General features: G+C 48.7%; 1 protein-coding gene across 4 annotated transcripts in view; it reads right to left on the minus strand.

Moving 5' to 3' along the window:
* Positions 1–13,488, minus strand: part of ULK1 (unc-51 like autophagy activating kinase 1) — an 86,502-nt gene that overhangs the window by 35,205 nt on the left and 37,809 nt on the right. For all 4 annotated transcript variants that reach the window (XM_075434521.1, XM_075434520.1, XM_075434523.1 and 1 more), the window contains 2 exons: positions 9,704–9,786; positions 4,898–4,948 (listed from right to left, as the gene is read on the minus strand). In XM_075434521.1, coding sequence (XP_075290636.1) covers positions 4,898–4,948; positions 9,704–9,786 — 134 coding nt within the window. The remainder of the gene's footprint in view (positions 1–4,897; positions 4,949–9,703; positions 9,787–13,488) is intronic.

Below are 13,488 nucleotides of genomic sequence, written 5' to 3' on the forward strand. Positions count from 1 at the left end.
AGTTTTACACACCCTGGAGAGATGCATTTTTGTGACTATCTGGATTCAATTAAAACCAGTCATCAAAAAGGTATTTAATTGCAGCCTCTGACGAGGCAATAGTTTGAGTGCAAAAACTGAAGTAACTTGCCCAAAGAATAAGCTGTTGTTTAGACTTCAAGTTTGCATCATTAAAGTCTTTCATATGCAGAAGTCAGATTTTTTTCTTAGTTTTTACTTGAGTATTTTATGTAGGGTAAGATTATAAAGATGGTAAAAGTCAAGTTAAACCTGACAGATATTCCAGACGCTGACCCTCCTGCACGCTTCTGAACCCTAACTGCTCAGGTTTCATGCTCTCCCAACTCAGCGTAAAGAAGGTACCAGCTTAGCATTCATTAGCGGCAAGCGCAAAAAGCCCTCCAAAATATCCTGCACGGGTACCAATCACAATGTGTTTACTGAGAGAAGACTTGCACAAGCGTCTAATTATGCCTTCGCATGCATTGTTACTGTAACACACTGCCCCATACCATATGCTGATCAGACCTGGCTGCAGACAGACGACAGTCTGACTAGACACAGTATTTTAAAGATTTTATTAATAAATTTTTCCACATCTAAAGTACATGCTTAGTCACAGGTACAAAACCCACAATATAAAGTAAAATACAAATAAACGAACTAAAAGAAAAGTGTATGGTTGAGTTAAAGCCCACGAGGCCCTAAAGCCACTCTCCAGGCAGTGGGGTACACCCTGGATGGCAGCAGACTCATGTCCTTGCGTCACTGAAGGCGGGAGATGAGAACAACCATCCCTTGAAACCTCAGAGGAGAGGATGAGCGGGTCAGAAATGCCGTCTTTAAAGATTTGACAGAAATGTTCACTCTGCTGAAGTGTCTCGAAAAACATGTGAATTTATTTTGATTAGTCCCCTCGCCAACTTGAAAATTATTCACTTCGAGAATTATCCACATCTGAGGATTCCCCAGTTTTTCATAATTCCAAAATTTCATTGTATTAATCCACACAGAATGAACAGCCGATGGCTCTCACTTTATTTTTAGGCATTGTGTTTTGACCAGCTCTGGCCCAGTCTTGATGAGGTTCCGGAGCCCAGTGATGTGCTCAGCTCCACACGCTGGTGGCAGCTCTCCCGTTCTGCCCCATCACCCAAGGGCAGATCTGCCTGCAGGGGTATGGAGCCCACCACATCCCCCCAGTCTGCAAAACACTCTCATACAGAAAGAAAGCTTAGAATCATAGAATGCTTTGGGTTGGAAGGGACCTTTAGAGGTCATCTAGCCCAACTCCCCTTCCATCAGCTGGGACATCTTCAACTAGACCAGGTTGCTCAGAGCCCCGTCCAACCTGGTCTTGAATGTTTCCAGGCATGGGGCCTCCACTACTTCTGGGCAACCCATTCCAGCATTTCACCACTCTTGCTGTAAAAAGCGTCTTCCTTATATCCAGTCTAAATCTACCCTCCCTCAGTTTAAAACCGTTACTCCTTGTCCTGTCACAACAGGCCTTGCTAAAAAGATTGTCCCCATCTTTCCTACAGGCCCCCCTTAAGTACTGAAAGGCTGCAATAAGGTCTCCCCACAGCCTTCTCTTCTCCAGGCTGAACAACCCCAACTCACTCAGCCTTTCCTAACAGCAGAGATGCTCCAGTCCTCATGATTTTTGTGGCCCTCCTCTGGCCCCGCTCCAACAGCTCCATCTCTTTCTTGTGCTGGGGGCTCCAGAGCTGGATGCAGGACTCCTGGGGGATCTCACCAGAGTGGAGTAGAGGGGCAGAATCACCTCCCTCGACCTGCTGGCCACGCTTCTCTTGATGCAGCCCAGGATACAGTTGGCTGCCTGGGCTGCGAGTGTACATTGGTGGCTCATGTCCAGCTTTTCATCCACCAGTACCCCCAAGTCTTCCTCAGCAGGGCTGCTCTCAATCCCTTCATGTCCCAGCCTGTATTGATATTGAGGGTTGCCACGACCCAGACGCAAGCCCTTGCACTTGACCTTGTTGAACCTCATGAAGTTCACATGGGCCCACCTCTCCAGCTTGTCCAGGTCTCTTCGGATGGCATCCAGTCCTTCTGGCACGTCAACTGCACCGCTCAGCTTGGTGTCATCTGAAAACTTGCTGAGGGTGCACTCCATCTTGCTATGTCATTGATGAAAACATTGAGCAGCACCATTCCCAACATGGACCCCTGAGGGACTCCACTTGTCTCCACCTGGACATCGAGCTGTTGATCACTACCCTCCGGCTGCGACCTTTCAACCAATTCCTTATCCACGGAACAGTCCACCCATCAAATCCGTATCTTCCCAATTTAGGGAGAAGGATGTTGTGGGCAACCATGTTGAAGGCTTTACAGAAGTCCAGACAGATGACATCTGTTGCTTTTCTTTGTCCACCGATGCAGTCACTCCATCTTAGCAAGCCACCAGGTTGGTCAGGTAGGACTTGCCCTTTGTGAAGCCATGCTGGCTGTCTCGAATCACCTCTCTGTCCTCCATGCACCTTAGCACAGCTTCTAGAAGGATCTGTTTGATGATCTTCCCAGACACAGAGGTGAGGCTGACAGGTCAGTAGTTCCCAGGGTCATCCTTCCTACCCTTTTGAAAAACAGGCACAATGTTTTCCTTCTTCCAGTCACCAGGGACTTCACCTGACTGCCACAACTTTTCAAGTATCATGGAGAGTGGCCTGGCAGCTACATCAGACAATTCCCTCAGGACTCCAGGATGCATCTCATCAGGTCCCATAGATTTACATACATTTAGGTTCTCTTCTCCTCTTTGATACCTCCTACACTCCTGATGCTGAGCCACGTGCTGAGGTGAAGTAGCACAATAAACTTCTGGACTCATCTTAGTTGTGCACGTGAAGCCAGGGGAGCTCGCCCCTGAGCAACTGCAACCTTGCTAAGTTATCTGCTCCAGCTAAAACTGTGCAAATACTAACCATGTGACCATGTTAAGCAGCATTCCATACATCCCGGGTGAGGTTTTCTTATCGGGAGCACCATAACCCAGACCTTTGCTGAGACACTGGCTCTTCTCACGCCTATTCACAAATCAAAAGGACCACCATTCCCACATGCAGCCTTTCTCTTCTAGGCTCTTCACCGCACTTCCCAAAGGCCTTCATCCATCGCTGCCATCTGGCAGTAGCAGAGACCTCCACAGTGGACTACAGAGAACCACCTTCTCTGCTAGCAGATTTCCGCATGCAACAACCTGAGGACCTCCAGCAATGATGACATATTTCTCACCTCATCTTTTCAAAGCCAGCAGCGGTCTCTCCTCTCTGGACAGGACTCCAGGCTGTTGATGTATGCCCGGAGGTGAGGACCAGCAGGGCAGCAGAGAGGTCTGGAGTTTGTGTAGTCCTTACCTGCCTGTAAAGGTGCTCTTTTTATTGGGCCTTGACCCCACACTATCAGCTTCGGTGCAGCCGGGGGCAAAGGCCAAGCTACAGTCCCCTGCTCATAACGGGGCCTCTGGTTTCTGCACAGCAAATGCGCAGAAGCTGGAAACTGAGGCCAGGCCAGGAGAACCCTCTCCTGTTTGCAGGAGGTTTTCTGCTCCCCTGTCCAACAAAGCAACGGAACTGCCGGAGGCAAGAGATGAGCCGGTGGGCATGCAAGAATGTCACGATGGAGGGGTCCTCTGCCCACAGGGCGATCAGACTCCAAAGGGCTTTCCCCACATGGCAGCGGTACAGCAGGTGCTGAGAGCTGAGCAGGCTTAGGAGCAGTCCTACCCGGGCAGAGTCCTTCCCTGCCCGCAGAGCACTCCTGTTTTACAGGACTCGCCCTGCATCTTGCTGGCGCGGATGGAGATAGGGGCCTGGCTGGCTTGCAAGCTCCCCTAAACCAGAAGCGTCGTTTCTTGCCCGCAGGACGGTCACCTAAGTACACAGTTAAAATCTGCGTCAGGAACAACTGCGAAGTCCTGCTCTGGACCCAGGAAAGCAAGAGACTGTCTAGAGTTGTGTGGACATCAGACAAGGGGCATTCACCCATGGCATATGTCCAAGAGGGGCTCTGTGCGCAGACGGCATTGGACATGCGTCCTTTGAGACTTCCAGCCCCCGCACTGGGCACCCCAGATCAGCCACTGATGAAAATTCTTGGCTCTATCATTTACTCAGGAGATTAAATGCCCAGGAAGATCCCTCCAGAAGACAACCATACACAATTCCACTAAACCAAGTCTCTTGGCCAGACGACTATTATATCCCATACACTAGAAGCAATTCTGAATCGTTTTCCACCAAAACCAAACCCCTGAATCATAGTACATGTGGTTGGAAAGTTTCACAAGTTTTGAATCAAAAGAGGAAAGAAAGAGCTTTCAACTGAAACCTGTCTTTGTTTTGGCCAGTTCTCACAGAGTACGCAAACTTCACCCTTCTAAAACAAGATTTATCAAGAGTTTGGAGGTAAATGCTGAAACAAGATTTGGTGACCAGAGCCTGTCATTTTGCACAGCCAACCTGAAGCTGCCACCTGGCAACCAGGGACAGGAGTGCCAGTTTCCACCATCCACTGCCCTGCATTGTCCTACAGATGCGGAACACCACCAAGATCATGCTGCCTAATCCTGTTTACCTACGAGCATCCCCGCTGGCCAAGCGCTTCATACAGAGAAGCTGAACACATTTCAAAGCTGCATTTACTGCTACTTTAGGTTTCTAAATAGCTCCCTAATCATCCCTTTGAAGATAACTCAGCAAAATCAAACACATTTCGATAGCAAAATCTGGACATGACACAGTAATAAATGCCAAATCCCTGCCTAAGCCACTAGGAAAACATAAAGCAGACTTTTTCTTTCCTTTTGGACTAGCAGCAAAGGAAGTCATGTTGTGGTTCAAAGAGTCGTAATCAAAAATGCAACACTTACATTTTTTCATAGAGGCACTTGCATCCAAGAACGGGTGATGGAAAAATTCATCTGGAAAAAAAAAAAAGAATAATGACTGAGTGAAAGGAAATAACTGTAAGGAGTTTACAAAGCAGTTAAAGCATAGCAAGTTACAGTATTTTATGCTGTTCTTCTATGTATTCCATTCAACCATGGAAGTCGACTGACTGCGGCTGCATACAGTAGTGGTCAAGAATGCAGACTGGGGACTGGATGCAGGACCTACTCATAAAAAAAAGGGTGGGAAATAATTTGGATCCAGGGATCGCTATGCAAGTATGAAGAAAAAAAGGTGTGTCCTCTGCTACCCAGTTATCTCTGCAAAATCAGCTGAGGGGGGGAGAGCAGAGAAGGGAAATCAGCTGGGGCAGTTACATGAATGAAGAAAGGGAGGAGAGGGAAAAAAAACACCAAAACTTTGCCAGAAGTATAGGCAAAGGGCATGAGGGTTTGTACCCTGGGACTCACCACGAGTACTAATGGGTTTTCCTTTCCCACAGGGCATTAAAGAACTTAGTAAGGTTTTGTTACGAGCTACAATCCTGGGCTGCTGGGGAGAATACTCTAATTGCTCATGCTCCTCTGTCTTGCAACAGCCCGTACACTTACAGGAACACGAATCAGTTCCTGAGGGACAGCTAGCGTGACTGTGGAGAGACCTGGCACGGCCACGTCTGCACACGTGCATCAAGAGCTCCCATCAGCAAGGAGAGAGCAATCCTCATGCGCAAAGTAGCACTAGAAGCCAAAGTCCCCAGCTGATAAGGAAGTCAAAGCAATTGTAGGGATCTAGGGGAGCTACATTTCTCACACTGCACTGCCACTCTTTCCACTGCAGAGGAATGATGAACAAAGAATTCTGCTGAGTGATCTTCCACCACACACAAACCCAAACCCATCTGAAGGCAGAAACGCTTTCTCTTCAAGACCACCAGAGAACCACAGCCCAGTATTCCCATCCTTTTACACTGGACACAACTGCTGCCTTCTCCACTCATTATGGGTGGATATTCTACAGATCCAGGCCAAGAAAAGCTTCTGTCCTGGCTTGCTGGAAGCCCTCTGCATGTTTGACTGTCCTTGCCAGCAGCCACCCCTCCCAACTCCTTTGTCTCTGACCCACCGCAGCTCTACGCCAGAGTCCTCTCCTCTCACAGCCAGGAACTCGGCCTTTCAGGAGCGTTAGTCATGGATCAGCACTGCCTGCTTGGCTAACTGCAGGCAGCTCAACTTGTTTGCCCAGCATGGATTTCCTGTTGCAACATCCAAGGTTTACAAACTTCTGCTTTCTGTAAACAGCTCCTCTTTGGCCAGAGAGCTTTCCACAAAGTAGCAACTGAGGTTTTTGATCGTCTGTTTTTTAAACTTCAACAATCTCTCTGTCCTCAGCTCCTCCTTGCCACTGCCGTGCCAGGGTGCTGCAGCCAAAGCACCCTGCTCTGGAGCTCAGCACAGCAGAAACGATGGAAGTTTCTGGCAGGGAAAGCTGGAATCCCACAGATTAGACCTGCTGGGGATGGAGAACATCCCTACACTGCCGGGAGCTGCTCAGCTGCTGGAGTTTCCTGCTGCTTCTTCAGCCTTCTCCTCCTGAGGGTAGCATCCCTCAGCTGAGCAGATTCAGCCCAGGGGGTGGAAATTACAATTTCTTTCACTTCTCCCCCTCCCCCCTCCAAACTGCCTATTAGTTATGCTTGCAAAGCAAAAATTAACAACTCTGCTTGTAATCGTCAGCAGGAAATGTGCAACTTGAAACCCTCCTGGCTTTCCTCTAGATAATCTTGAGATTGCAAGGACCACCAGTTCCTGGCAGAAGAGCAGCTGAGACACAACAAGTAACTGAAGTTTCAAGCTTATGTGTTGCTCTTGTGTGACTCAGCCGAGCTGGTGCAGCTCCGAGGTGAGCACTGTGCACATCTCCCAGCGCACTACAGAAGGCCTCAGGGAACAAGGAACAGCAGGACACCCGGCTCCTTGGGGAGGGGGGCTCAGGAGTCATCCCCCACCCAGCAGCATCCACAAAGCTTCACCTTACAGAGTGCAGGAGGGTGAAGGAACAGTGAACAAAGGCACCGACCATCAGCCAAAGCAGACCTTTAATACCAGTGCAGATGAAGAGAGCAGCCTATGGTTGGTTTGCCAGTAGCAGGATGAAGCACCTGTCTACCACGACCTATGGAAGGGAAGCAGGAGATCTGCTTCAGGCAGGACCTGGACCTGCAGGCACTGACAGGGTGTGTGCAGCTGACCAGACAGTAGCTGAAAACACGACAATAGAGAGCACTTCCCCGTGCCCAGCATTTCAGCATCGCTACTATTTTGGCAAAAGGCACAATCTCCAGGTCTGCTGAGCTGACACTCTTCAGAAAAGGAAGACTGGTCCAGCCAGCAAGTGTGGGTCAGTGTTTCCAAGCCCTCAGGAACACAGAGGAGCTGAAGACCCAGCACCAGCAGGGAAAAGCAAACAGTTGTGTCACAAGTGGGGAGGCAGCTCAGATGGTTCGGCAGATTTGTAAAGACTCAGAGGAGGGGAGGCAGGGGTGGATGAGACCAAGAACGCAACTGGACGCTGAAGCATACTGGTCTAATTAAATCACGGCTCTAGTGCTTGCTTTCCTCTCAACCACCACAAGATATTTTAACACAAGATAGGATGCCAGAAAACCACTGAGATCTGCCTTCTATAAAGCACAAGGAACATCTCAAAACAGGCTTCTGTATAGAATACATTCACTAACCCTCCCTGAGAAACAATTACATCTTGCAAGGACAGGCCAATTTGTAGAGAAAAGGATCCCACATGTGATTAAGGGCAGGCAACAATCTCGATGCAGCAAGATGTGGTGTAACTGTTGTCCTGAGTGAAATCAAAGTATATTATCTCAAATTTCCAAGTGTTAGACACTGACTCATGCAGTCTACTCCCAAGAGGTACAAAAACAGCTTATAGAGGGCTAAAAAGGTTTACCAGACTCAATTTCTGACAGCAGGGAAACAGGACCCTCAAATGTATTTTCTTTTGAAATGCACAGCAGCATAATAGAAGAGATAGAGATCCACAGCCCTGATAGAAGATCTGCAGAGAATAATACTGAGAGTTGCTTATACCCAAGTCAGTGTCAGCAGCTTCAACAACTCCCTTTTGAAAAGGCTTTTTTTTTTTTGCCCCTCACTTCTGCACCCTAGTAACACCAGTAGTCCTTACATTCAGTACTGGATAATTATGACCAGCCTCAGTTAATCTGCATATTTGCTCCGCCCAGGTTACACTGTCCCCAGAAAGGCTTTCCCAGTATCTCTAAGTCAAAGTAACAACACAGGCTGCAAAGCAATTTTCTCTTTATCAACTAGCATATGCTGCCCAGCAGGACGCAATCCACCTGAGCACATAAGCAACAAAAACCAGCAGAAAATAACCCCCAAAAGACAGAAATACAAAACCCTTTCACCCCAAGTCTGACAAAAAAGCAACACCCCGAAAACACATAGAAATAACACTTTATTCTCAGGAAAAAAGGTAATGCCTGTGCAAAAAGCAGAAAAATCATATGACTTGCTGTGACACTGTCCACCCGACACTTGACAGAAATCCGTGGGCTTTGGCCCTCACAGCCTTGTTTCAGAAAAAACACTTGAGCAGTCTTGCCCAGCACCAAACCTGACTCAAACGCAGAGGCTGAGGACAAACTTACCCCTTCCACCAGCAGCACTGGTCAGCAGAAGCAGAGCTGCTACCTTCTGTTCTCTGCACTCAGAGGAGACACACCACCAGGACCAACATCCGTGGTGAGAGAGACTATTCATGTCCTGATTTGTACTTGAGACAAAGACTTGAGTCTAGACTACCTTTGCCCAAGGGGAAGAGAGAGGTGGGGAGAAGTATGGAAGACCACATAGTTGTCTTTAGATGACCTGTGCAGGTCAAGGTCCTGTGCAGCCTGCTGTAGGTGACCCTGCTTCGGCAGGAGGGCTGGACTAGATGATCCACAGAGGTCCCTTCCAACCCCGAACATTATGTGATTCTGTGACCTGGTCCTTTCAAGGGCTCCAGGGAAGGTTCCACCTCCACTTGCTTTCCTCTAGGGCATGGCTTCACTAGAGGTTCTTCAGACCTTTTGGCTCAGCTAGATACATTGGGAAGCGGCTGCCAAACCCAGAACTGCCTGGCACGATCATTGCTCTTAGTTTAGAAGGATTTAAGACATAAAAAGAAGAACAAAGGAAATCTTCATGCCAGCCAAGTCAGGAGACTGAGACACAGCTCTACAGGGAGAGCCAAGAGACTACCAGCTTCAGCCCTGATGAGAACCAAGGCATCCTTCCACAGAAGCCTGGAGAAGGAGTGAAGGGTCTGCAAGCAGCTATGGCCTGCAGAGCCTGAGAAAGTGGGGGTATTGACTGAACTGTTCATTAAATGGATGCAGCTTTGGGAATAGAGTATGATAGAGAAAGAACACCAATGTACAAGTTACACGTTTCACCTGGTGAAAGCATACTTAACACAACAGAAGTTCAGAGAGATTATAAAAGCAGAAACCGGGAGGGGGAATGCAATTAAGAAACATTTGCCAGATCTCTTGGTTTACAAAATTGTACCGGAATCAGCACTGACCTTTCCAGCACATGTACTATAAAAAACCCCAAGATTATGCAATTCCAGGCACAGGTGAAGTCCAGGTGTCTGGATGCTTCTCCTAGCACCAGCCAAAAGCACGGAGGTTGGTGCAGTGCCATGGCACAAAATGCAACACAGCCAGCAGAACTAAAACTGGAACGAGGTCTTACCAAAGTCCATGCGGTCCTTATAATTACGCTGCAAAAGACCCAGCAGCAGCTGCCTCAGGTGGCTTGATGTCTCCCTGGGGATGCTAGGATTGAAAACAAAAACAAAGTAAGAGAGACTTGCAGTCTGCTTAAACTGCTTTTACATATTCAGGAAGGCAACCTGCAAATGCAAACTCACTTTGTGCCTGCTGGGCTAGGAACATAAGAGCAGCTCACTGCAGAGAGGCTGAAACATCTCTGTTTGCATCTCTGTTTGGCTTTTACTCCCCGTTATCGTTAAGGCTGCAGCTAATCTAGCTTTAGGGCCTCTGCCTCTCCTTTCCACCACAGTGCCAATGTCATCCCTCCAGTTCCCAGCTAAGTTCATTCAACGTGCAATATTTTGCACACAATAAATCAAATCTCTTCTACTTGCTCTAACGGGAATAAACAGCTCATTAAAATAAAGCAGTTACCATGGGGAAGCTTCCAGTTAAGACACTGGTGGTAAAATGTATCACCAGTTACTACCATTGTATTAAGGCATCTCTTCTTCAATGCAGCTTACGTCAGATGACAAGCAAGTAGCCTTTGTCGATTTGCTTCCTTGATATACAGCATTTATTAATTGAAGGCCACTAAGATGTGAGCGACTACCACCCAAGCAAGCTGAACTAGGACAGCTATTATGCCACTTTCCAGTACAGCTAGGAAGAAAATACCCTTTTCTATGGCCACTGCAGCACACAAGAGCCAGTAAATCACTGCGCTCTGCCTCACCCCACAAGCAGATGCAGGCAAGGCCAAGGCAGCTCTTCGCAAGCCCAGTAGATTGCAAGAAGCAGGGAATAAATGAACGGATTAAGGCAGGGAAAGCATAGTTCAGCTCTTGCGTAAGTGGATTCAGCTCTGCTGACTTTCCTCAGCAAAAAGCAGCGCTGTCGGGGGCTGCCGCGGCCAGGGCCTGCCCGCAGCCAGAGCAGAGCTCTCCAAATTCCGCGTAGGCAGCACCGGCTCCTTTCGCTATTGACTCTGTTTATCATGGCTGTGCCCAGCACGGCCCCACAGTCTGCCAGGCTTTTCCCTCTCCCCAGGCGCGGGTCAGCAGAGGCGATGGCACGCGTGCTCAGCACTCGTTTCACCGGCGCGGAGCCCCAGCCTGGCTCGGGACGTGGCTCGCGCGGGCAGGGCTCTGCTTGGCCGGGCTGGCATCTCTCACCGCCCCGCAGCCAAGCCCGACCGACACTGGGAGAAACCGTTCTTTCTACATCGCTCCCACCACAGACAGCGTGAAAAAAGCAGCTGGGACAAAACCAGTGTCTGTGTGTGTGTGGGAAGAGGTGCTAGCTAGCACTAACAGACTCCTGTTCAGTGAAACTGGAGATGCGAGGCACGGTGGGTAGTTGCAGGTTTCAGTACTACCCGGTTATTTCTCTGCAAAGTCCTAGGCCTTGCTGGCACAGGAACTTGAGCCCAGCGATTCCTAGAGCAGAGAATGATGGCAAGCATCCCTCGCCCTTGTTTGTACTGGAAGAGCTGCTTTTCCATTCCTGACAACGGGACGGTTCGTGTGCCTTCCCAGGCCAGCAAAGGAAGGGGCCTGCAGGACTCCAGAAGGGGTGCAGCTAAACCGAGACTCTGTTTGAGCCATGAAAAAAACCCACCCTCTTGTCAAAAAAGGTGTGCCTTAGAAGCACACTGCGTAACGGAGCAACTCAAGATACCACAGCTAGCAGAGTCTCCTTGAAAACACATTAGTGCTGGAGACCTGCAGTCCTCCAGTGCCATCGTCATAATTTATTTATCCATGACACATAAAGCTCTGATCCCAAATGAGTCCACTTCCCAGCAATGACTTCAGCTTTTGTATGGTTTTAAAGCCAAGAAACGGGAGGGTCAAGCAGCAGACCTCACACACCACAACCCTGACTGAAGACGGTGCAGATGAACGCCCTGTTTGCCGCCCATCTCTGACACCTAAAATGTCAAGCTTTGCTCCGCTACCCTACAGTATTGTTTTCCAAGGCCATCTTTTTAAACACAAGCAGCCAAACTGCCTCTCCTCCCTCATGCTCTAGAACACGCTTTGCCATGCAAATCAGCACAACGCATGTTAGCTATTTAGCTCAGCGCTATTAAAATCGTGAGGCCTTTGCGCTTTCTCCTACCGACGTGGGCTCCCCACCTCAAAATGGCATTTCACCTGTCAGCAACAGCACCGGCCCGGCAGGCAGGGACCGCTGGCGAGCATTTGATGAGCTTTTCTTCCCCACCCCGCTCCCAAGCCGAAACACAGCACTTTCCACGGTGATGCCGGGGCGGCGGGTGCCAGCCTGCCTAGCCCCAAGGAGAATGAAACCAAACCCTGGCACTGCTGCGGTCTGAGAAGGTCTCTGGAGTGGTTTAGCGTTTCAGCCTCTGTTGGCAGGGCTGGCAGAGGCAGTTTGTTCATGTTTACTCAGGAAATAGCACAGATTGCGGCTCACGTTAGAGACAAACTGACTTTGGAAAGCAGGGAATTGGCATTCACACAAAGGCCACTTTGGATCTGACTTCCATGGTGGAAAAGACAATGGGCTTGGGTGAAAAAGCAGTGGGCTTGGATCTAAATTTTGGCAGAATTTGGTAGTTAAAAAGTGGAGATAAGTGAAAAGGGTAAATACAGACTGTGTAAAGGAGTCACAACAAGCAAAAAGGACTAATCCTGACAAGAACAGACATGCTCTCCTCTTACAGCTGAGTTTCATTTCTCCCCTCACCTGCTGCCTCCTGCATGCACCACGAGCCAAAGCAGCAGCAGGGCAGCACGATCAACACAAGGAAGCTTATTAATTGTAGGCATTAATCTGTCTCTTAGTACGAGGGACTACCTCAAAGGTGAGCGGCCATGTTCTAGGCTGTGTAGGGGAAAGTCTGCTCACACAGACTATCTGGCTCCAACTGTGCAGTGGTGTTTTTGCTTTGATTTGCTCTGTTTGGGTGTTTTACTCCATCACACCCTCTGGTTCAATCCACAACAGTATGTAGATGCCCCACATTTAACCCTGGTAGAAATTTGTCCCTTCTCCCCAAATCAAAATAGGAAATACTTGAAGGAAAATGAAACACACAGTGCCAGTCATTGATAAGAGCTCTAACTTCTTGACAGTTCCTTCGCTATCTCTTAGAGCTGTCTAAACTGATAAGGAAAAAAATTAAAATTCCATATACAGGAACTCAATGAACTTCCCACACATGTGGCTGCATTAGCAGCTCTGCCACATGGAAGTAACTTTCTGGTTAAAAAAAGGTCTTCCAATTTTTGGATGTATAATCTGGAACTTCAGTCCTGACTCTACACCAGGCTGAGGTTTTCAGAGCAGGCATGAGGTTCTGCTTTAAGAGCCCAGAGATCAAAAGGAAAGACCACAGCAACAACACCAAAATACACCGACAAATCACAGCACTGAGCAGCGAGGTAACATATACCCCGGTGGGACGAAAGCAGCTATCTTCCCCTTGGAAACTGCTGCAGTGTCCGTTTCCATCGAGGTTATAGAATTTCCTCCCATTAGCAGGACGGACACCAGCAGTTGTTGCCCTGACACGTGAGAAATGGGAATGTGATCTGCAGTCAGGTATGGCAGGTTACAGGACAGACCGCAGTGTGGCTGCTCGCATGATTCAGGAATTGCCATGATTTCTTCCCAAGGCTCCCAGCCTCAGGGAAGCCATACGTGGGACAGGAGCACTAGCTGGCTCTCAAAATCACTAATGATCCTGAATTTTTGCAGTGTAGGAGAGAAGTAGTATCTGCGGAAAGACAG

Source organism: Opisthocomus hoazin, chromosome 13, assembly GCF_030867145.1.
Source record: "Opisthocomus hoazin isolate bOpiHoa1 chromosome 13, bOpiHoa1.hap1, whole genome shotgun sequence".
Taxonomy (NCBI): Eukaryota; Metazoa; Chordata; class Aves; order Opisthocomiformes; family Opisthocomidae; genus Opisthocomus; species Opisthocomus hoazin.